This window comes from Rattus norvegicus, chromosome 2 (genome assembly GCF_036323735.1).
Source record: "Rattus norvegicus strain BN/NHsdMcwi chromosome 2, GRCr8, whole genome shotgun sequence".
Taxonomy (NCBI): domain Eukaryota; kingdom Metazoa; phylum Chordata; class Mammalia; order Rodentia; family Muridae; genus Rattus; species Rattus norvegicus.
In genome coordinates this window covers 169525818-169552066 of record NC_086020.1, presented here as the reverse complement: position 1 = coordinate 169552066, position 26249 = coordinate 169525818, and the positions used below count along the sequence as shown (strand labels likewise).

Below are 26249 nucleotides of genomic sequence, written 5' to 3'. Positions count from 1 at the left end.
TTCAAATACAAGAAAATGTGAATATAAAACTAATCAATACTAATAAATATCTATTAGTGCTCACAAATAATGATCAATTATAGACCACATATTTAAGAACAATTTCTTTTTAATTCAAAATCAAATGTAGGTTTTTTTTAATAAATGCTATCAATTCAGAACAGTTAGAGGATAACAGCCATTTTGAAAATTTGAAACTTCTTCTGCTTTTGAAACTGGGTATTAAAAAAGTTGCTGATAGCATACTAAAGGTCATTAACAAAAACTATAGCTGAACTAAATTTTGCTCTGGATTCCTCCGGTAATTAGACCACTTTATTCAAAATGTTAAGAAGAAATGTTTCTTCTGCCATTTCTCTACACTCCAGGCTCTGCACAACTGTTTGAGATTGCTTCTCACTGGTACAGACAAAAGAGTAAGGAGTTTTGTTCTCAATGCTGCTATTCTAATGAAGGACATAAACAAGGAGCAATGTGAGCGGGTGTCAGAGAACTTATTTTTTAAAAATAAGGGATTGGGCCACAGAAATGGAATATCAACAATGGGTCTGAGTTAGATTGGAAGGTGAACCACCAGGAAACCATAGAAACCGTATGGTAAAGGCCAAGAGGGAATAAAGGTGGGACATGCTTTGTTGTCTACTACAGAGGGAAGAACGCAAGAAGCTAAGAGTTTTGGATGCTTGATAGTGAGGCTTTATAGAAATTATGTCTTCCAGGAAGTAGTGTAGGGTACTCCCTATCACATAGCTGTCATGTGCTTCAATTAACTTCAGTTGGGCTGGCCCTCTGAAGATGGGATTCTCCCATTTCTTCTTTGTGTATAGTTGTTCTACTGTCTAGAGTAAGCTTCACTTGCCGAGATGAAGCCACTGATATTTCAAATCTGGACGCATGGCACTCCATTTCAGAAGGCCACTGTAATTGCGAGGTACACACGACATCAGGTTGGGAGTTCTTATAGAAGAGCTAATCTAAAACTGGTGATTGTAAGTCACAAAGGAAAACACATTCTCATCACTTCTTTGACTCAACCTGACCAAAGTACTTCATTAGGATAGCCAGAAAGACAATAAGCAAGCAAAAATCCCATCTGCTCCCAGATACTATGTGACTTCTGATCCCACCAAACTCTCAGAGGTATGGACTGTCCCACAGATTCCGTTGATCAGTCAGTGTGCTGGGGGATTTCCTAGGAACTTCGGCTGTCCATCTCTTGGCAAAAATAGAATGTCCTATGTTGCTTTACAAAATGCCAGTTTTCTCTTAGAATCTGTCTGTAGATGAGTTGTTGAAACCTGAAGCACATCATTTTAGTAGTTGTCTCATAAGGATTCCAAAACACTCCATGATCACACGAAGACAGCAGCAACAGAGTCTGCAATGCCTGATCCAAAGGATAAAAAAGGATAAAAAGTATTAATAGCAATCAATTTCCTCTGTGCAATTTGCTTTACAATTTGAATTTTTCACTTATGTTTAGAATGACTTAGTGTTCACTAACAAAATAGCAGTTATGTCTAGCTGTCAATAAATGCAAGGCAACATTAAAGGCAAACACTGGAAGAGACACTTAAGATTTTCGTTCCAAAAGTCAAGCCACAATCCTGCTTGCCAGCTGCATATGTGAACATATATAAGATCTGTGCTGCCGTGATGTGTATCTGCTAAGGAATAATTCTATTTCAAATACTTATGGAATTATTTCAAAATTTCCAAAAATGTAACTTCTTATATTAAGAGTTTACTACATTTTAATAAAACACAAGTGTTTAGGCTTTCTTGGCGCATCAGAATACAGAACCAGCCATCACAGTGAAAGCGTGAAGACCCCATTTGGAAATAGAATTTCATTTTATTGACCAATATTTTTGAATTTCCTTGGATTATGGAATAGTCTCTGCCTTTTACTGTTCATTGTAATAATGTGGACAGCCCTGGGTATACTATGCTCAGGAAATATGCTCAGGAGGCATTTGGATCCCAGGGCAGTCAGTAACCAGAAGGCCTCTGGAGATTCAGACTATGAAAGCAGATAGAGGGAAGAAGACGTCTGAGAGGTGAGGAAAGACAGAGCCACGGAGGCAATTATGAACCACATCTTCATTGTGTGCACTGGACTCACCGAACCACACACTTCGGTCAGAGCTTTTGACACAGTCAACTTTTAGAGCAGACTAGACACAGCTCCCTGCAGTTTAAAAAGCTATGTGAGTCAGCAGGAGAGGCTCATGGGCAGCAGGCTCTCAGCTGGGAGTCCCAATGGCACAAAAGCAGCCATGATGCTGACTGAGAAATAAGGGTCTGGGTGGCTGCTTTTGCTCTGTTAAGTTGGCTACTTCCAGTATGGAAATCATTTAACTGTCTAATAGGACAGGTTAGTTATTAACTTTTGCAAAGGCAATAGGCTTTACGCTATCTTATCTTTCTCACTATCTTATAGTGGAACACCTAATCTCGAATTTTGCTGCAACTTTTTTTTATCTGTCTCAGAGCCATAAAAAACCTGAAAGTTGTGAAGATTTGTGTGCCACATGGTTAGAACTCATTACAATGAGAAATGAGTGTTTCTACGGCCATTTAGTTGAACTCTAAGCAGATGTGGAAACCATGATGATTTTCCAGACCCAAATCTTACACTATAGTTCTGAGTACACGTTTCTGCATCAGTGGTAGAATACTAAACCACCTCTTTCCACCATTTGCTTTTTTGTTGGGTTTGTTGTACAATATAAAGGCATCTGCCTATTTGGCAAACCTTGCAGTTACAATGGGCATTTTTTGTGAGCCTTTTCCGGGTAACAGGTTGCAAATCTGTACAAAAAGCGTGTTGTACAGATTTTCACACTTTAACACCAAGAAAACCTAATTCTTATTTTTTCCCTTGCCTTTGCTGTATCGGAGATCAAGTCCAGAGCCTAGAGCATGCTATGCAAATGCTCTACCTCCCACCTGTTGCCTTAGCTACTCTTAAATATCTTGAACAATTAGGGCAATTCATACACTATAAAAAGTCAATTGGGAGCAGGGACATGTTCTGGGGTAGGTCAATAATCTAAATGGAGTATAAAAGTAGTTGATTTGTTAAATCATTGTTTTAACACACACGCACACAATATTTTTTCATTTTTGTATGTGTGTTTAATAAGGCAGTATGAAAAACTTCATTTCTCACTAACAGGGAAGGCAATAAAATTAACACCACAAAAGGACACTGAGCCCATTGTAAGCATTCACGTCATGTCATATATTCAAAGAGCCCTTCATATTTAGCCTTCATATTTCAACACAAATTCATGACTTACCACAAACATTACCTCCCATTTTCACGTAGGCATAGCCTTCTACTCCCCAGGAGTTTCCCCAGGAGTTTCGCACCATCCAATATGGAGTATTTCCTACAATGGTAAGGTGGATGCTAAGACACAGTGGTAAACCCATATTGATTAGGAACAAATAGACTTCCTATGGCAATGTATTTGCTGTGAGAAGCACACTATGAAGACAAAGCCATGATGTGCATTGACTTTCTGTAAATTGTTTGCTGTAGGCAGCTCAGTAAACCTGAACTGTGCTTATTCTGTCAGCCTATACAGCGGACTCTGAGTTCATTTTTTTTTTTTTTATGACAGAGGCTAATAGGCCAAGGCAAATGCGTTCCCATGGAATTAGCAGGTGGAGTGTTAAACACGAATGATAAACTCTCAGGTCCTTCACTCCTGCCAACACTTAAACCCTAAATATCGCAGATGAAACATTCACTTTATGTGAATTTTAAATTATCAGTCACTGACTAGGCTATAGCTCAGTGCTGGTCTTGTATATGAAAGCCACAAGATTAAATGCCTAGGACCACATGTACACCGAGAGAGGGGGGATGGAGGAAGGAAGGGAAGGATGAGGAGATGAGGAGAGAGAGAGAGAGAGAGAGGGGGGGGAGGGGAGGGGGGAGGGGTATTAAAGCCCGATTGAGCTGCCAAGACAATTCCATGAAGACCAGGAGCAGGCAACTTCTGAGGCACAACAGAACATCTCAGCAGCCTTCAGGTAGCCTTAGTTATGAGCCCCATCTGAAGAGGGATTTGTTGAGCTAGTACATACATACCTGTTTTATCAAAGCCTGTGATGAGAACCGCGTGGTTTGCCTCCCCACTGGAGCAGTGATGCTGGATTATGCCCCCCAGATAATCCTGCCAGCTCACTGCATCAACTATCACAACCAAAGGGCCGAAGGACAGTAGGGCTCTGGCCATTTCATCTTCTTGGTTACTACCAAAGGAAGATATATATACATAGTTGAAGGATTAGCTTTTACGGTAAAAGTAAAAATGATACTTCAAATCTGTTTTAAATCGCTATATGTTTGAAAGCGATCCCAAAAGTTGTATGCACAGATATTAAAATCCAAGAGAAGTTGACATCCAGGACTGTATGGGACTAAAGGATATTAGGAGCTCACCCTCTTTCCATATCTTTTGCTATGAAATATTTCCATTTTGCAGTCCTCTCAGGGCCCAGGACTTTAGGTCCTCTAGATGTTTAACACATATTCCAATCATCATGAAACACGGAGGAGAAACTCTGCATTCCTCTGGGAAGATTTCCAGGAAATAACTCTTTTGGGTGTGTGGATCTCATTAGCCAGAACTCAGTTATGGAGCCAGCTCTGGCTCATAAGGCGATGTGGAAAAATGTTTTGTATTCAGGAAACAAAGCATCCCATTAAACTGCAGGGTTCCTTTTAATAATAGAGAGTGTAAAGTTTTGATAATGGAAAATACTTTGACACCTCTAGAGATGAGTATCTGAAAGACAACAGGATCCACTTTTGTCAGTGAATGTTAAGTGCTGGGATTACAACGAAGGCTGACTCGGAGAAGAGCTGGAAGAGGCGTCAAAAACAACAAGGAGATTCAGGATGCCAGGAGAGCTAGGTGCTAGGTTACCTAGGTTACCAAGACTGCAAAGCAAACCGTTGCTACTTTTACAATTACTGGTTTATAGCAAAATCTAATGTTACACAACATTTGGCTGTCATCCATCTCAAATGTGTGTGATCAACCCACTAACTGTTTACCTCTTTCAAAGGCCAGCCCGTGGGTGCAGGGTACTGAAACCATGGTATTGACAGTTCAGGCTGTAAAGATAGCATGTGGTGGTTTATTGCTACCACAAGCTATGAAGGATTAGCAGCTTTCAGAGTAAATGCTTCCTTACCGTGCCCGCTGCAGCGTGTTTCCAGCAAGGGGAGAGTCTACAGATGAAGGCTGTCTGAAAGCCTGTCAGTGCAATTGACTACAACAGAAATGGTGACTGCATTGTGCACAAGGGGTCTTTCAAACTATTGCCTGAGATTCAGCTTTTACACTTGGAAAGTTTCCTCTAATAACTGATGCACAGAGGCATTCCAAAAATACGGGGAGCGAGAGGAATATAAAATTGTAAAAGTTCCCATGCCCAAAGACTGGCATCAGATTTCTCAAATGCTGGGTTCAAACCCACCTGTATACTGTAGTTACACCATCTTCCACCCATACAAGTATGAAATTATAGAATTTAGTAGACTGAATGTCGTGTGGTGTGTCTAGCATTAGTTTTCATCCTATATAATAAATCTATAATAAATCTTGTAAGGTTTACTCAAACCTTATAACCTTTCTCTGCCTTCTCAGTAACCCAAGAACTAATTCAGTTCACCCTGGGTTGTAGTATACAATACAACCTTTTTGTCTTAAAATCCTTTGAATATGTTGTAATTCATATATATTGTCTATATTTATCCGAATACAATGGTCCCCATCTATTTAAGAGAACAAAGGATGCATGTTAAGTCCCTCTCATCAATAATCCAGTTTAAGGGACACCTGGAGAGATGCTAAGGATTCAGGCAGAGAAGCCTCAGAATGCAACCATTCTTCAGTGCCAGCTAGGGAGCCACTGGAATAATTTAGCAATAATCCTGCCTAGAGCAGACTGAGGGAGCATAGAGATTCGACATAAGCTAGCCCATGGTCATGACCCTCAGATACCTGCTCATTTGATCTTGAATATCTGATCAAGTAACACTGACGTTATTCCTTTTGCCGAGAGTGTGGCTTTCTCCAAGTTAAACCCTGAGGCCTGCACTATCTATGTTCCCTCCATCAATCCCATATGAACTATATCGCCAAGAGCCAGTGTAGATTTTCATATGCTTACATTTTATTCCACAAATCAACAACTTATAAAATCTATAGTCCTCAAAGAACAGCCTTAAATTTTCTTGTCACCAGGTTTATGATTTAAGGCCAATACTCTCTATTATTGATATCTGGATATTATCTCTTCTTCTTGAGAGCTTGGTGTGATAATACGCCCTGTCCTGTGCCTGGACCCCCTGCACGGCAGTCACTTCCTTCCCTTTGGTCATCTGCACAGCAGTTCACACAAGCCAGTTTGAGTCATCCAAGCCCTGGATCTGAGGAACAATTGTCCATGGAAGACAGCTAGCTTGATGCTATTTTGCCTCACAGGCACCCTCATCTTAGGCTCTTGTAACTGATTGATATCAGTTTTGATGAGGCCCAGAGTTCCTCAGCCATTGGCCTCAAGTCATAAATAAGATTATGGCTGAAGAACAGAGTACTTTGCCCTATTGTCTCTCCTCTCCCAGGCCAAGGTATCTTGTGGCCACTGCACACATCTCTCAACTGTGCTGATATTTCCTTGCTGCACTCTGCTAATTCAATTTTTTCAATTTTTCACTCCCCAAAGTTTAGACTCTCCCATCAAGACACGTGCATCACCTGCTCCTCGTGAGATGAATATACCCCAATTCTCACCCCCATACTCCTTTACTCCTGTGCCAGGTCCTCATGTGAGGGCCTTGATCTTTTCTCCATGGGAGACACATTGGTCTCCTCATGCTGTGCAAACATGCTAAGCAGTCCTCTGTTTCAGGAGCTGTGCACTCCTTTTCTCTGGTTGGAACAATACGCATGTCATGACCTTCATGAGCTCATTAAATCAAATTTAATAGCTCAGGAAGATTCCTCCAGGGCAGCCCTTTCTTGGACTACACACTATCCTTTCCCCAAGAGGAGTCCTCTTCCCACTCTTTTAAGGACATGTTTTCTTATTTGAGGAAGTGGATTACCTCCACTCCCTATGGAGACAGTGGCCAAGGTCCTTATAGCCAGAATCCTGTGCAACCAGCCATAGAGGAAAGGTTTTATTGTGAGTTCTTAGGGTCATGTTCACGTCCTTTGAAGCAGGAGCTGTGTTGACAATCTAGTGTTCTGGGCACATATACTTTCATTGAAAGGGCTATATTTTGTTCAAAGATCTAATTTCAACCCTAATTGCAGTTATGTAGATGGCAGTGGGATCAAGCAAGAGTAAGCAACAGGACACTCTATGCCCTTGTCTGAGTTAAATTCTTTTATTCCTTGTGATTTTTCAACGATGGCATAATAACCCAAAACACATTTAGCAACGGTGTCTGGAGATGCTTGCTTCTGCTGTCCAACTTCCTATTCTAAATGTCCCTTCTACTCATTTCTGGTACTAAACGGCCTAAAGAATTCTCTAGCCAGCTTTGTTTTTTTCATGTGATTTTAAAGATGTTTTAAAGACTATTTACACTTGAACTCACCTAGAGTCGCCTACTTTTCCATTTCCAGCACTCTTCTTTCCCTTTTGACAGACTTTAGTCATCCTGCATCACCATCACACTCGCTCTACCAGCATGCTACATATCTTATCGTCAGTTTTACACTGTTAGCTTCAAGTTATAATGTGTTTGGCCTGGGTTTTTCTAACAGTTGCTTACTTGAAAACTGCAAAGAATATAGTGTTTAAAGGGTTTCTTGGTATGTAATCTGGGAGTGATTATCCAAATCACTTGTATTCCATATCTAATCCAAATCCATTGTATTCCATACAATGGGAATTTGGACAGACTCAAATATTAAGACTGAGAAAAGGGCTCACTGTTTTAGCTTCTGAATTTTGTGAGTGGTGGTAGATATAACTTATAGCTTTAAACTCAGCTAAAAGATATTCATTTTAAATTTCATATTTATAGTATGACTATGCATAGAAGAAGACACAGATTCTCATTAATGGCCTTCTTTGACACCTCACTGTGACTATCAGTTGAACTCGTTAGTAGGAACTTGGTTCTGAACTAAGAGTGTGCAAGGGTGCCTAAAACAAAGTCATTAATTTTGAAAACAGATCATGCAGAAATATGAACACACACACACACCACACACACACATACCACACACACCACACACATACACACCACACACACACATACACACCACACATACACACACACACCACAGCACACACATACACACCACACACACACACCACACACCACACACACACACACCACATACACCACACACATACACACCACACACACATACACACCACACATACACACACACACCACACACACACATACACACCACACACACACACACCACACACACACACACCACACACACCACACACATACACACCACACACACACATACACACCACACATACACACACACACCACAGCACACACATACACACCACACACACACACCACACACCACACATACACACCACACACACACCACACACACACACACCACACACACACATACATACCACACACCACATACACACACATACACCACACACATACACCACACACACACACCTCACACACACACCACACACAAACACACCACACACACACACATACCACATACACACACACACCACACACACACACCACATACACATACACACCACAAACACACACACCACACACATACACACCACAAACACACACACCACACACAAACACACCACACACACACATACCACACACACACACCACACACACACCACATACACATACACACCACAAACACACACACCACACACATACACACCACACACACCAAAACACACACACAACACACACATACACACCACACACACACACACCACAGCACTCACATACACACCACACACACACACCACAGCACTCACATACACACCACACACACACCACACACACCACACACACACACCACACACACACACACCACACACACACACCACACACACACCACACACACACACCACACACACACACATACACACCACACACACACCACACACACACACACCACACACACACATACACACCACACATAAACACCACACACCACACACACACCACACATACATACACACCACACACACACACACCACACACACACACCACACACACATACACACCACACACACACACCACACACACATACATACCACACACCACACACACACACCACACACATACACCTCACACACACACACATATACCACACACACACACCTCACACACACACACCACACAAACACACCACACACACACCACACACACACAAACACACCACACACACACCACACACACACACACACCACACACACACACACCACATACACATACACACCACACACACACCACAACACACACACAACACACATACACACCACACACACACACCACAACACACACACACCACACACATACACCACACACACACATATACCACACACACACACCTCACACACACACCCCACACACACACACACCACACACACACACCACACACACACACACCACATACACACCACAACACACACACACCACACACATACACACCACACACACACCACAACACACACACACAACACACACATACACACCACACACACACACCACAACACACACACACACCACACACACACATACCAGAGCACACACATACACACCACACACACACCACACACACACACCACACACACACACCACACACACATACACACCACACATACACACCATACACACACAACACACACACACTACACTCACACATACACACCACACACACACACCACACACACACACACCACACACACACCACACACACACACACACCACACACACACACACCACACACACACACACCACACACACACACACCACACACACACCACACACACACCACACACACACACACCACACACACACACCACACACACACACCACATACACATACACACCACAAACACACACACCACACACATACACACCACACACACCACAACACACACACAACACACACATACACACCACACACACACACCACAGCACTCACATACACACCACACACACACACCACACACACACACACCACACACACACACCACACACACACCACACACACACACCACACACACACATACACCCCACACACACACCACACACACACACACACCACACACACATACACACCACACATAAACAACACACACACCACACACACACCACACATACATACACACCACACACACACACACCACACACATACACACCACACACACATACACACCACACACACACACCACACACACATACATACCACACACCACACACACACACCACACACATACACCTCACACACACACACATATACCACACACACACACCTCACACATACACACCACACACAAACACACCACACACACACCACACACACACACACCACACACACACACCACATACACATACACACCACACACACACACACCACACACATACACACCACACACACACCACAACACAGACACAACACACACATACACACCACACACACACACACCACAACACACACACACCACACATACACACCATACACACACAACACACACACACACCTCACACACACACCACACACACACACACCACACACACACACCACACACACACACACCACATACACATATACACCACACACACACACCACACACATACACACCACACACACACACCACAACACACACACACAACACACACATACACACCACACACACACACACCACAACACACACACACCACACACACACATACCAGAGCACACACATACACACCACACACACACCACACACACACACCACACACACACCACACACACACACCACACACACATACACACCACACATACACACCATACACACACAACACACACACACACCACACACACACACACACATACCACACACACACACCACACACACATATACACACCACACACACACCATACACACACCACACACACACATACACACCACACACACACACACCACACACACATACATACCACACACACATATACACCACACACACACACCACACACACACACACACACACACACACACACACACACACACACGTGTCAGTTACCTGAAGTCATATGCAGAAAAACCCTTGACTGAAACTCCAGATTGTGATGGAGGGAAGTAGCGACACAGGCCATTTTCTGCCTTGAATGGGTACTGTGAATCCGCCACCAACTTCAACTGTGTCTAGAGGAAACAGTCACAAAGTGTTCATTCACTGCCAGTTGTCTGAAGGGTTCAGTAGAGTTTATTTCAATGCAGCCAAAGAGGCCAGGCCTCACCGAAGCAGCTTGTGGGCCTTTTGGTCTTAAAATCCTGACTGAAATCACCAGGTACTTGTATCAAACATCCAAGAAAACAAGAGTCCTTAACTTTTAATTCTTTTCTTATGCCTTCCCTCTCTAGAACCACCGTATATATGTTAATAAAGTCTTGCCATCTTTTTGCTGAGGACACAATAGGGCAACACACTTTCCTTCCAGGGCTCTGAAGACTCAGACAGTGATACTCTGTGGCTAGACAGTGGCCAAATATTCTTCCCTGATATTATTGAAATAGCTCTTGATGTGCTGCATTTCCTATGGTCGTCTGTAGGTCCGTGTGCTGAGCTTCTTCTAAGGGTCGGGGCACAATCACTGTTTTCTGTAATGTATCATCTAGAGCAGTCACTGGCCTATATGGTGAATGTGGATTGGGAGGTTTTGGGTTTGGACAACACTGACTTGACTTTTACAATGGCCCCTTATTTTCTCACTTCATGTCCCTGGTACTGGATGTGGAAGAGTCAGAGAGAAAAAAATGACAAAACTAGACTGTGACAAAGGGCTTCAGTGGGATGTGAGGGGCTCGGCATGCAGTTTTATCTGGCTTGGTGACATGATTTCAACCTCCCATGCACATTTCTTCATCTATGGTTACAAAGCTAGCTGACCTGTGCTGTCCCTTCTAATGTCTTTCAGGACAACCATGGAGACCAGTGCCTGCATGTTTTAATGTCTGTGAGAAATTATATGACACATTTCCATGAGAAAATTAAGAAAAGTGAAGAAATCTTTATAACACCTTTCTCAAAATGTATTTAAGATGTCTTTACCCCTTGATATATTGATAGCTAATTTGCTTGGAAGCCATTACTTCTAGTATCGTCAGGGTCTGAGCTCTGGCCTAACACAAGCCTGGCCTTGGTTTGATTCCCTACAGTATATCTTTTTCCTGATTAAGTCATTCAAGCGTTGTCTACTTAGATTTCTGAACACTGAACTTTGCTTAATATAGGAGTGACTGGATTCTGTGAACACAGCACATGCGAGGAAATCAGGGAATATAAAGCAGATATGATTACCTCATTTAGCCAGCTCAAGGCACCGAGAGGAGAGCCACCGCGGCAGCCATAATTATTAAAGGAGCAGTCAATGACTTGCTGCACGCTCAGGTAATCCAGGGGTTTCCCTTGGATCGCACCAGCTGACTCTACTGCACTGACCACGCTGAAGGCCCAGCATCCTCCACACTGCTCGGAAGACAGGAATAGTGAATGCTCACACACAGTACCTAGTTAAATGTATCAGTGTCTCTAGATACAGTCATATATAGATATTAATAGTAATAAAAAGAAAGTTTCCAGAAAGCAGAAACCTATAAAATAAGCATTCATTCAAAATGAGACTAAAATTCTCTCTCGAGCATGGCCATCACATTATTTATTAAAACTAACTTGTAATGTCACTACTGCAAAGTAAGTGAGCCAGGCTAAAGAACTAGGGGTGGTCAAGAAAACACTTGGAAAGAGGGTTGTTTTATGATTAGTCGGTAACTTCTGCTTATGAATCACTGCTTCTCGGAAGAGAATAAATGGGTTCTAAGGAAAGGAGGTGTCCCTAGGGGCGGAATAGAAGCCACATGAAAGTCTGTACACTCCATAAAAATAGCAAGGAGGGAGGGAGGGAGGGAGGGAGGGAGGGAGGGAGGGAGGGAGGGGAGGAAGGAGAGGGCAGGTTAAGAAGTTGAAAACTTAGCACAATCATAAGACCACACTGTATCCTGCAGAACTAGCACACGGAAGTCTTGGGTGTACTTGTGTGGTGATGCTCTTAACAACACTATATATTACAAGTCACACCCATCCCACACAGTGCTGCTATTTTCTTTCTTACTTGACAACCACCCCACAAAACTTTCCTCTCAGCACCCATATTGGAGAGCATAATGTGGGTCCTTCTCATGCTACATTCCACTGACATTTTTATATCCTCTGTTGCCATTATATATTTGTTGAACCTTCAACAAGCAAACCCAAAAAGTATTGCTTTGTTTATTAGGGTTTTTAAAATTTGTTTTAAAAGTGTTTCAAAACGTTTTTAAGCACCATGACGTAATCTGGTCGTCCCATATCCATTCTCCCTTTACCATGAAAGTTGGACAGAGCTGATCTGTAACAAGTGTATGTAGCCTTGAAACTACAGTGCCAGCACTTCTAGAGACACGGGTTGGGTGATATATGACGTTAAAAGGAGCGAGCATGCAGAACTTGTTTTTTGACAGAGCTCAGAGGATGACGTGAGGATTATAAATCCAGACACTGTGACTAGATTCATTTCATTCTCTGGTGCACTTTCTTTTTCAATCACGTACTCAGCCAGTAACTCTGTTTACCTTCCAGATGTTAGTCCCCAGTTTGCATAGTAGTGTGGCTACTGGGATATATCTTGACTTATACATGCACAGAGGGCAATGGTTATAGATAACGTACGCACACTCAGGCAGGTTTCAAAGTCAGAACTAGATAACTATCTCTCCTCCATCACGGAACCTTCTCTTCTGTTTTGTTTAACGGAGGTGTGGTTTTATGTCAAAAAACAAAATCATGAGTTTCCTGGCAAGTTCAACTGAATTTGACCTTACATATGTTCTAATGCTTAGACAACAAAGAGTAAACTGATGCCATGCTTACCGTCTTTTGGTTTCTTACGTGATTTACAACATGCTTGTCCCTCCAGTCAAATCTCAATGGCAAAGACACATTGGGGATAGGTGTCTGTCCTTTTGCTGGGTATCTGGGAGCCCAGGCAGGTTTGCTTCCCAAATACAAAGCTAGGCAGAAAGAAGACACCATGGAGAAAGTATTAGGTGAAGGGCTTCTCCAGGGATGTTTTGTGGGAATAACTTGTCAAGCAAAACCAGTCACTACCTCGCCAACCTGTCACTTGAGATTTTTCCTCAGTGCTTTTCTGTAACAGGGAATGCATTTTACTGAGAGCTGTGAATGCAAATTTCAGCAATGGGACTGGAGCTGATGTAACATGGCTTGCTTGATAGAATTAGGCCACTCATGAAAAATGTATATAATTGACATTGTTTCTTTTATTATTACCCACAAAACCATGAATATTCTAAACAGAATTGGTGCTAGACAATGATCAGGATGATGAGACACTTGAGGATTGCAGCTACTTGGATGTGCATATAAATATATTTAGTTCTTAAACAACGGTTAGTAGAAAGTAGTCCTTAATTCCCTTCCCTTACGTTTAGCACATGGTACATACTTCAAAGTTGGCATTTAAAAATATCAAATTATACCACTCCTTAGTTAGATAAAGAGTTAAAATCAGGAAATTAATCAATAGTACTGCTAGACCTTACCTTTAAACTCTTCAGGAAACAAGTAAGAAAACTGATTTACTCCATAGAAGGCAGTGGAGTTGTCATGAGGGAAAGAGTTCAAGTATCGGTGTCTGTTAAGGCTTTCCTGAAATAACGAAAACAAATTTTATACATCTCCTACTTCAGTTTTCCGAAGTCATAAACTAACTCGGGTAGTTTTGGGTGCAAATGTCAAACCTGGTTTTCAGGCTTGGCAAAATGTGAGTATGCATCTGTCATTCTTCTTCCCCACACATGCCGAGACTATCACACTCATCCCTTTTAAAGCATTGACAAGCACTAGACACTGGTGACACACTATAATTAAATAATTATGCATAGGAAATGTGCCTTCCAGCATTTGCTTTTCTCTGTGTAGAGTAACAAAGACTGAAAATGGACTAAGTTGATAAACGAATGAAGAACTCCCATTCTCTTATGCTGAATCTAGGATTTTCATTTGGGCCAAAAGGTTTTACAAAAGATTCAGTCCTAGGGGTCTCCCAAAAAGAAGGTCTGGTTTTCCTACCTAGCTGGAAGAAGAAAAATATAACCATAACTCTGTATTTCATCATCTTAGGTTTGCTTTTTCTATAAATATTCTTAAATTTCCCAACACTGGCTTGTCATGTGTGCTACATGGGACTTGAGGGACCACTTCTCTGTGCTAGCTTGTGTACATACTGACTTCTGCACGTAAATTTTTTTTTGTTTATGACTTAGAAACCAGCAAACAAAACAAGGACAAGGTTATCATGTGCTATGTGACCTGCACTGAAGACACGACTAGAACACATTAGCTCCCGTGAAATGTCATACGGCCTCCTCTTAATAGCCTTCGTTGGTTTTGAGCAACATCACAGTTGAGTCTCAGCATGGTATTGCTTAACTCTCTCTAACTGAAGATGACCAGAAGGACTGCTAACCAGTGAATTTTAGAAGTCCTTTTGAGTTTCAGGATCTTCCTTGTGGTGAAGCAATGCTTCGACTGTAACCCACAGAAATACATCCAAAAATAACACTAAATTTATAAGGTACTTTTGCATGAAGAATGACGACACAGGCCAAAAGGGGGTAACTGCAAAAGAATTTACAGGAATCTCTGAGAAGATAGTTGATGACTTTCCTAAGCAAGAGAAGACAGGGTAGGACTGGAGAAGGCAGGAGGTTTGGAACCCGTGGCAGTCAAGAGCATATGCGGCTGTGGGAGCTTGTATGGTAAACCTCCATCTATGGGAGCTGAGCTGCTGGGGGCTGAATTGTCAGGAACCCACTGAAGGAAGCTGCAGTTGCCATGGTGGCAGACAGCTGATGCCCAAGTACTAAGGTTTGCTCTACGGGGCAGACACAGGGAGTCTTCTGATAGATTACTGTTGATAACAGTGACTTGATGACCTGCACAGGAAACAGACAGACAGACAGACAAACAACAACAAAACCAGGGCTGAGTCACAGTTCTCTCTGTTTTTCTCTATAACTCAAGGTCAGCGCTATGCTGCAGTCAACAGCTGATACTGGTCCTTCCCGTTCTCTCCTAGATATTCGCGTAGGACGAGGGTAAAATGTGGAAATAACACATAAATTACCGATATCAGGCAGGAAAAAGCTATGATCACAGTGCTTCTGGAATTAGGGAGCTAATTATTTTGGCAACTTTATGTCAATAAATTTTACAACTTCTATGAAATTAAAAAAAACCTGCTTATGAAACAGATTACAGGACATGGAAGAAATAGAAACCATGAACTTCATCAACTCACAGCATTAAAACTGTAATAGAAATTTGACTCAGAAAGAAAACACTAGCTCCAGATGGCTTCAATAATTAATTCTATATAAATAAGAAAGAAGTAACACAAATATGAGAGAAAACAAAAAGAAAGAATACTTTGCAACTTAAAGAAGACCAATGTGACCTTGAGTCAAAACCAGAAAAGGGCATCCCAAGAAAACAGGAATACATGTGAATAACTCTCTTGACTACAGAATTGTTACTGAAATGCTAACAAATCAAACCCATCAGTGCTCAGACAGACAATACGTCATGATCAAGTGGAGCGGACACATGAAGGGTGCACAGATTAGCACAGGAGAACATTAGCACAAGGAATCACTTTAGCAGAATAGGGTCAGGGAGCTCTTCCATAAGACAGAGTGTGTTGCTTGGGACTTACAACATGCTTGGGGTTTGTAAAGCTCAATAGGTCTGATTGCCAAGTAGAGTAACAGTATTAAAAGAAAACAATATAAGATTGATCCATTTTAAATACAAGTAGACTTAACTGTAAATGATTAGAAGACATTTGCCAGACCTCCTCTAAGATATGTTTCTCACAACGGCACCAGTGCCCATGTAGGGCTCCTGTGATTGAGGGTCTCCTTCACTTGCTACACCAGATACCAGTTGCAGACTTCCATGTGTCATTGTTATCACCCCTGCAATCACTCCTGCCTTTCACAGCTCTCTAGAACTCTGCCAGGTACATCTACGTATCATTGCTGATGTCTTGCAAAAAAAAAAAAACAAAACAAAAGCAAAACAAAATACCACAAAAAAACAAAACGTTCCATGTCATTCCCTCAATACTCTAATCTCCCTCCTTTTAACTCTAGGAACACTCAAAACTCCTCCCTACCAGATTCTGAGGAATCATAATTCCCCTAGGTCCCTGTGCACATAAACATGCACAAGCTTGCATTTTGAAATAAACAGAAATAAATATCTTATCATCAAAATGCAATCTAAGGGTACATATTCAATCTCTCTGTGCCCCACTGTCTTCACTGACAAATTTGGAATTTGGTTACTAGCAGAATATAGGAAATACACACACACACACACACACACACACACACACACACACACACACACACCTCACAGCAGGATGAGTGTCCAATTAAATATTCTCAAGCTCTATCTTCATTCTTAAAGGCAGATCATTATAGAAAACTTCATTCAAAGTCCATGCTTTCACCTCGCTTAGGCTAGAGTGCAGGAAGTGTTTCCTGTGGTGCTACAAGTGAAGACTGGCTAGCTAGTGCAAGCAATCTGCCAATGTACTCATAGTAGAGCAATGACGACAGAACAGGCTATCCTGGAGCATTCACTGTCTATTAGAACTCAATACTAGCTTTCACCTAACATGAGGCTTACATCGTTTGAAATTGTAGTTCGTTTCTGGGGTTTTCTGTTCTTTCGATTGGGTTTTCAATTCTGGCTGTTGAAGCAAATGTCTCACAGCTTGGCAGCAGTGAATGTGCATGTGTCTCCTCTCACTGCATCAGTAGCCTGTGTCTTGGGCCAGAGAGCAGGGAATGGTGACTTAGTGAGTTCCAACATAGAGGAGCAGGGGCTATGATGGAGAGCAGGTACATGGTAACTGTCTCTAAAGCTACATGCTATTTTCAAATGCAAGATCTAAGCCTTTAGCTCTTGGCATTGGGGTAGAATCTGGGTATTACACATGTGAAGCACACATTCTACCATTGAACAGCACCCCAGATCTTAGATTTGAATCACAACAGCATTTAAGGGGGAAAGACATGAAGAGGAAGTCAGACAGTCCTTATATAAGAAAAATTAAGCTGATGAGAAGAGTCTTTCACCAGACACAAGGGGAAGATAACTACAGTAACCTACTTTCTATTTTAATTGACTGATGTACAATGAGATAGCTGATGCCTTGGTGAGAGATAATTTAAGGATAAAGAATTTGAGGAGATTTTCTAGTTTTTATTAAAAAATAGGAGAAAACTTGACTCTTTGATTTTGATAGGTTCCACACATCTTCAAAGCTCTCTAATCAACACTGCATCTTAAGATCCCGACTCTAGAAAACCCTGTCTTGCTACCCCGAAAATGACTTCTGACAGCCAAGTTTCTTCTACATTTGGCAGTTACTGAACCTTGCTTTTGTATACGTCTATGCAGGCATGCATAAATTTATAAACATGTATGTATGCATAAGCATGCATGTACCTGTGTGTGTACGTGTGCAGTTACGCATATGCATGCAGCATGCATACATGCTACACTCCAAAACAAAAATTTAATGATGTGATAATCTTAAGTAATCTCTTCCTTATTCTAATTTGCTGCTTTGCTGGCCTAGCAAAGTTGTTTCAGGAGTGCTTGGAAATGCTTCCACAGTCAGAAAAAAACCACAATGTTTACTGGAAGTCAGAAGCAGAAAGGGCTGTTTCCATCTGGTCCAGATAAAAGATGGCTCTGCAGATAAGGGACCTAGTTTTAACATTCCGCAGAAAACATTTTTCTGGGAAATCAGAAAGCCATCCCTGGTATCTTGACTATCCAAACCTTTCCAACTAGGAGAAACAAAGTTGCACAGTATTGTTTTATGACAGTTGACAGTACAGATCTCTACAACTAGAAACCCATGGGGTGTTGGGAAGGTCCACGATCTATCCCCTAGAGAAGAACAGTGAGAAAATTTTTTTTCTTGCTGGTTGTTAATATAAAGAACAAATTCAGATACACACATTTTTTTTCTCTCATGGGTTTGAGAGCATCTGGAGAAAGAAGCAAATTCTGAGGACCAATTTCTTGGGTTTTTTGTTCTCTAAGAGAATGTTCATAGCTACCAAGCACAGTTGAGCGATAGGAAGATTAGCTAAACCCAAGTGCTGTTCTAAGCAAGTTCTTCGAGCTACTACCTCTGCAGGAAGTTCTTGCTCACTTCGTCTTCTCGTCTCAGATTAATGAACGGAGGCATAGACGGGTATCTGCTTTTCCTAAAGTCATGGAACCAGCACCCGATATGTGGGTATAGCCATTCAACATGTAAGGCACAGGCTGGAGGGACAGCCACATTGTGGGGCTTTGTGTTGATTCTATTAGAGGAGAAGGCCATGGACATTTGATGTCTTTTCCCCAGGGCTATCTAGGCGTTCTTGTAGGCACTCTCGTTTACTGTTTTCTACCAATATAAGCGAAGATATTCCTTTCCGATGATGATTCCATTCGTACCACATGCCTTTCATCTATTCATGCTTCAAAATCAGAGATAAATTTTTCACTATGTACCAAGGCTAGTCTTGAACGCCATGTCTCCAGTGATTCTCCTCGCTTAGTTTGTCAAGAAGCTAGGGGTGCATGAAGTCACCATTGCCCATCTTGTAAGGTCATTTTCTTTTACCATTCTGAGCTCATTCTTTGTTAAGCTTTGATCTTATCAGCCCTCACTGGCAAGCCTTAAAGTGCAGTGGGTGAGAAATCAGTTCCACGTATGCATGGAAAATGTTCTCTCTGGAAGGTCGGGTAAATCTAAGCAAGAACAAATGTACACAGACTGCACTCAACATGGAATCATCGCTGGGAATTTCTCTCAAGACATGGGAATGGTAAACCTCAGATCCGGAATTCCCAGGGGATTAATATGTTATCCCTTATTAAAGAGGGACTTTCTACTTGTCCTTTAATAATTGAGAGAATCTATTTTCTAATGCACAGGACTTCCTACTGCTTCTTAGAGATGAATTCTAGTATTCTACATATATAACATGTTGTTTATTTTCAGACAGAGTACATTAGATAAAGTTGTTTCCAGCTTCCCCAGTACTATATCTACCGGGGTGACATGTGTCAGTGAGCTATAACTACCTGGAAGCCTCCACACACATTATTCTTCATTGTGTCATGAAGTCTACATCAGTTCCTAACACAGGTTAATTGATAAATTAGGACAAGGAGATGGTCAGAAGGATAAATGAACAAACACGATCTCATCTAAGATTTTTTTTTATAGTTTTTAGTATATTTCCACTTAGACAATGTGTGCTTTAAGCTAAAAACATCACCGGAAAGATGTCTGTGGAACGGTATTGTCTACTCTCGAAGTCACCTCTTCCTGGCAGTTCTCAAACAGCCACGCATGAGGGGTACTTGGAAGAGGTAATGCAGATATCTGGGGCTCATCATAAGCGCTCATTTTAACATGTTATAATAATCTACTTGCTTAATGAAGACGTAGCACGAGCCATCACAGTGTTGAAGGAAAGCTCCTCACTGTGCCTGTGAAGCCGCATACTCATTGGCATATCAAGATTATTCAGAATGAAGTAGGAAGAGAACTCTTACTGAATCCATTGATCTCTCTATAGCCTCTCATGTCCCCCTAGGCTAAGAATGCAGACTGGTTTTGGTGACTGGTGGAGGGCAATTCGGGCCCTGGCATTTCCCTCTTGTTTCCCTGCTGCAGAGACACAAATAGGTATCCTCTACGGCAGGCTCCATAGGGCACCTTGCCTCCAAAGGTTCAAAGTCACAGCTAAGCATGGACAGAAACAGTAAGGAAACACAAAGCTCTCCTCCACTAAGGTAGGCCACCTGAGGTTTTATTTGTGACAGTATCACAAAGCTGAGTCTCTCATCTGCTTTCCACAAGAAAAGTTAAGGTAAAGAAAAGAGAATCAGCCAATACTCACAGGAGACCAAGAGCAGAAAGCAAAGTCTACCTCGTGGGAGTGCGAGTGCCCTTCCTTTCCTTTTCCTTCAGGTAGCATGTAAGGCATCCCATAATAAGCTATGGAGGAGCGTTGACTCATTGAGTAATAATGAAATGGTAGCTGTTAGGGCTGCTGTTTGTTTTCATTTAAGGAATATTCGGTGGAATTTAGAGTACTTCCTTACTCAATTTTACTTTATAGCATAATTTAAAATGTTTCGCTTCATTGTGAAACAAAATAACTTTGTAGATTCTGTACACAATGTGCCTTGTAAGAAAACAGAATCTCCAATCAAGGGATTCAACAGTGGAAACAATTTTGTTAAAATGAAGCTTTTCAGACTTACAAGCCAGTTTCCCTTATCATATATTTTAATTCATACAGGGGGACTCACAATTTGTAGCTATTGTTTAAGGACTAAATTCTCAGAAAACTGGTCATCTAACTTAGCAGGCAAATTCCTGCTACCAGGAACTGCTTGGAACACGGTTTTGGTGTTTTTAACCTGAAGTTTTAAAAATGTAGTAAGATTTTTTTATGTGTTTTCTTCAACTTCCAACCTTTAACTTCCTAGATGGATCCTTGGTTGCATTTCTCTTCAAAAGAGTGGCATTTTCTAGACATTTGTCTGGGGGCTTCAATTTCCTCATGAGTAAAATATGAGTAGGCATGTAAATTACAATTCACACACATTCTATTTTGTAATTTATCAGTGACTGTGACTGTAATCTTGACTGTACATTTACTGGGTTTGGGAATATCCATGGAAATAAACCTTTGAGCCGAGTCTGAGGATGCTTCTAGATGAGTGTAACTAGGGTAGGAAGCCCATCGTAAACTAAAAAGGCACTGTGTCAGGTGATAGGGTTCTGGACTGAATAAAGATAGGAAAATGAGCTGGGAAGACAGTATCCGTGTCTTTCCCTTCCTGGATGTTGATTTAGTGTGGACAGGTGCTCCACACACATGCTACCATGACACCCCCATCATGATAGACTCTCCCCTGAAGTGTGAGCCAAGGCAGACCCTTCTTTAAGTTGCTTTTGTTGGCAACCTCGCTTTATTTCAGCCAGGAGGAAAGAAATTATACACTTACATCGTTGACCTTCAACATTCAAGATTTAAAAAAAACTATTTAGCCAATAAACACATTGTCAACACCCATGATACTGACTACTTCACCCCAGTGGGTCTAGTCCATCAGGAGATGAAGTCAAGAACAGGTCTCGGTAACACATAGGTCAAGGACTCTGGCGAGAAATAGTGCTTCTGATAACAAGAAATGAGCTTAAAAGTAACAAAGGGAGCAAAAAGGGCACACATTTTGATCTGAGTACAACACAAGGGTAGCTGAAACCAACTTAGGCCAAAGAGGACAGCGGAAGGAAGCTGAGCTATGAAGCCCCATAGAAATCTCAGAAAACAACAGGAGACCCTAATTAAATGGCCCATGAGCAGCATCCTTGAATTCAGACTCTGAGTCAGAGCAGATGAGTTTCCTTCTCTAATAAAATGGTGATGGCATCTTTTCAGATTTAAAAACCTGTCAGATAGCATCACCTATAGCAACTGAGGCCAAGTGTGAATCCGCATTCCGGCCAGTTTCCCTGGTTACTGGGGAAAATGTATCCGCGGTTAGCCACTCGGTCCATTTCAGAAAGAAATTGGATTACTATGAAAAATTTTTAAAAGCAATAAAGCCAGAGAGAACTTCATAGTAAAGTGGTAGACAGTGGATGGATAAAGGACAGAGAATCATTTATCCATCTTCGAAGTCTCTCAGAATTAAGAAGCTGCTCCTGGCATTTGAACTTCCAGTCACAGGAGGGAGCTAGTGCCCTCTGCCGGCGGCTTTCTATGAGACAGGTTTGGTGTGGGGAAAGCTTTGGAGTTGAGAGGGCACTTGTTCCCCTTAGCTTTGCCCTGGACATCTTTTAGTGTTTTGGGGCACAGCATACTAATCCTTGCCTTGAGAAATCAAGGCTTTTAGGGAGCTGCTCTACTGGGGAAATGCGCGCTTGGAGTTTGGGTCCCTCCCTAGGAGCCCCGGGGCAGTGGACAAGTAAAGGGAGCGAACTTGGTACCCGCAAGGCAGCCGCCTCCCGCTGGGGGCTCCAAGGCCAGGTCCGGGCGACCCCGCGGCCGAGACAGCAGCAACACAGCAGCAAAAGGCTGGCCGCGTGAGGCTTCATCCCGGCGCCCGAGGTCCTCTGCGCCCAGCCCGCTTTCTCTTTCGGTTTCTCGGCTCCGCCCACTGCCTGAGTCGGGCGCACGCCCTGAAGTAGAAAGCTGCCGGGGTCCCTGCTGTTTTGTTTGTTTGGTGCTTCTTGGGCTCATCACTGACCTTTAGTGCTGTTATTAAGCATTAAGGGTTTCCCTTTTATCTAATAAGAAAGTGAGCAAGGCGTGATTTATACAGCAGCCCGAAGAGACTAAACTTGTGTTTCCTGCCATCTGAGATTAAGCACATTATTTTTCTTCCTGTCGTTTCAAATTGAATATGTGTTCGTTGAATGTGTATACATTGAATTCAGCAGGTTGTATGTGGACGTATAATGTGTCTGAATTTACACGCGTCCTTCTATGGGTCTTTAGAAATAAGTGACAAAACTGTTACTGCACAAAACCACACAATTTCTTGTGGCCATTTCTCCACTTGTAGACAGCTGCACCCGCTTCCAAAGTTTGTGATGAAATTTGGCTAATAAATTCTAAACACTTCATTATATGCTGAACACGTTTTGTGTATTTCTTTGTTTAATTGTTAAGGTTGCTTTAATTTTTCTTACTGTTTTATTATGTTGTTTTCTTCTTGCTTAGTATATTTCATAATTTTTCTTCTTGCTTAGTTTATTTCATAATCCATCCTGTTCACTTCCTACCCCCTGCTTTAATTCTCTGATGTCAGTTTTAAAAATCTTGCTTCCAGAGTGCAAAAGGAACAAGAGGAACGGAACATGTTCAAACCAGTCAACATGTCTGCACACACACATCTCAGCCTAAGAGGTTTCCGGTACAGTGTTGGAGAGCTTTCCTTTAAGGAATCTGGGTGACTGAAGATCTGTGATCAAATATCACAAGTCGCTGGTGACCCTTGGGAGAAGACAGCTAGCCACTTCTCAGAAGGTTTATGCACACGAAATGCAAATTATTGTTTTGGAGTGAGTCTTTTCACTGTGTTTTTCTTTTATCCCTTCTCTGTTTTCCAAAAGCAGAGCCTATGTAGACAAATTGTAATCAGGTTCCCAGAAATGGGGTGTTCTGTATCGTGTCTGTCTTAGCTTCTGTCCTGGCATGTATCTGAATAATCCTAGTGTCCATTTTCTCATTCCCTCATCCCCAGGCTACCCCAACTGCCCTACTTAAAACCCAAACCCCTCCCCCTCTCCACCTTACTCTTCAGGTACTGCCCCATTGTCTCTAACATATGTAGCCATTTGATCTACAGCACTTTTCTGTAATGCCAGCTTCATGAGGGCGACAATTTCATTTCTTTAGTCTCTGATGCACCAACAACATATAGTGGGTATTCAATCAGTAGAGGTTTGTTGATATTAACTTATTAAATTTAGTCCAAATAAACTTTCTTTCGATCACAGCAATTATTCTGAGTTTGGTCCTTTAAGTATAAATGTTTCTCACTCAAAGGATTGTCAAAAGAAGAAAATTATCATCAGAAAATAACTTCAGTTTAATGACAGCAGGAGAGAATGCATAGAGATGGGCAAGCTACAAAGGAGGGTCCCTTGCACAAGAATTGCTGAGATTAGCATACGCAGGAGTCTGTGGACTCCTTTCTATCTCAGTTGCATCTGCATCACTAAACTTTCCAAGAGAAACATCTTATCACAGAGGGTCTAAAGGACCTCCCTGGAGCTTCTCTTCATGCCCAGGTCAGACTTTTTATCACCAGGTCTGCACCAGAGAACAGTTACTCCCTGTACCTAAAAAGCTATAAATCAGATGTTGGTTCTGCAGATGTAGAGGGCTATGACATGCCCAGTGAAGGCATCTGGAAACCTTATTTAGAGTAGATTATAATGGGTCCTGGAGAACGAGTTTCCTGCAGCCTGACAGTGATAAAGTGGGTGATAGAAGCCACTATCACTTGAGGTAAAATTCATAATACTTCATGAGCAAAGAGGCCTCTATTTTCACTTTACAGTGATGACTTCTGTAACCATGTCTGTGGCTCTGAGAAGACAGCATTCTTCTTAGGCAACTGCTCATCCAACAGAGATAAACAGAGATGAAATGTGCAGAAACGCAGACGGAATTTTCTCTGAGATTTATAACCCAGCCATATCCACCAGCTTCCCATTACTATAACAAAATGGCTGACACCACCAATAGATAAAGAAAAATGACTTAATATAGGCTTTTGCTTCTTAAGGTTTCAGTCTAAGATCGGGCAGACGGTTTCATTCTTTTGGCTATTTGTCACAGATGAAAGATGGGACAGATGTGGCAATGACCGAATGCATGAGCATGAGGGTAGAGAGCCACTTCAAGGGCATGAGCTAAAGAACTTCCACAGGGGCGTTCATTGTTATCCAGTAGCAATGCCCAGTGACCAAGCATTTAACAAGGGGGCCCTCAAGGCAACTCTGCATCCAGATGACGGGATTAACTCTGGGTTCCCCTTGTATAGAGGGGTCAGAAAAGAGACATCGAAGACCACTTCTTGCAACTCCCAGCTTGGTGTGTGTGACCATTAGTGCAGCATCACATTCAAAAGCCTGAGGGGAGAAATGCATCCAGTGTGTTCCACAGACCCAAGGGAAGTAAATGCAGACATGTGGAGTTTAAAAATAATAAGGATGGGTGACTGTAAGAAAACCACAAACAGAGATCATGTAGCTCTTCATAGACCAAGTAAGAATGAAATTAGAGTTATATCTATGTA

The 26249-nt window shown here is 42.0% G+C and overlaps 1 protein-coding gene across 1 annotated transcript; it reads right to left on the bottom strand.

Annotated features, from left to right (window-relative positions):
* Positions 1–91: 91 nt before the first annotated feature.
* Positions 92–23599, bottom strand: Ctso (cathepsin O). The gene is made up of 8 exons (NM_001427175.1): positions 23428–23599; positions 14879–14984; positions 14187–14326; positions 12579–12746; positions 11301–11422; positions 4106–4269; positions 3306–3398; positions 92–1387 (listed from the first exon to the last, which is right to left on the bottom strand). The coding sequence occupies exons 1-8, from the start codon at positions 23533–23535 to the stop codon at positions 1353–1355; spliced, it is 936 nt and encodes a 311-aa protein (NP_001414104.1). The 5' UTR covers positions 23536–23599; the 3' UTR covers positions 92–1352.
* Positions 23600–26249: the final 2650 nt, after the last annotated feature.

Excerpts from the sequence above, each read along its gene's own strand:
- Ctso (NM_001427175.1), bottom strand. The coding sequence starts at position 23,535 with ATGAAGCCTCACGCGGCCAGCCTTTTGCTGCTGTGTTGCTGCTGTCTC. Across the intron at positions 14,985-23,427 it reads GGGAGGCGGCTGCCTTGCGG|GAAAGCCTTAACAGACACCG; the intron begins GTACCAAGTTCG and ends TCGTTATTTCAG. Across the intron at positions 12,747-14,186 it reads ACGTAAGAAACCAAAAGACG|TGTGGAGGATGCTGGGCCTT; the intron begins GTAAGCATGGCA and ends TCTTCCGAGCAG.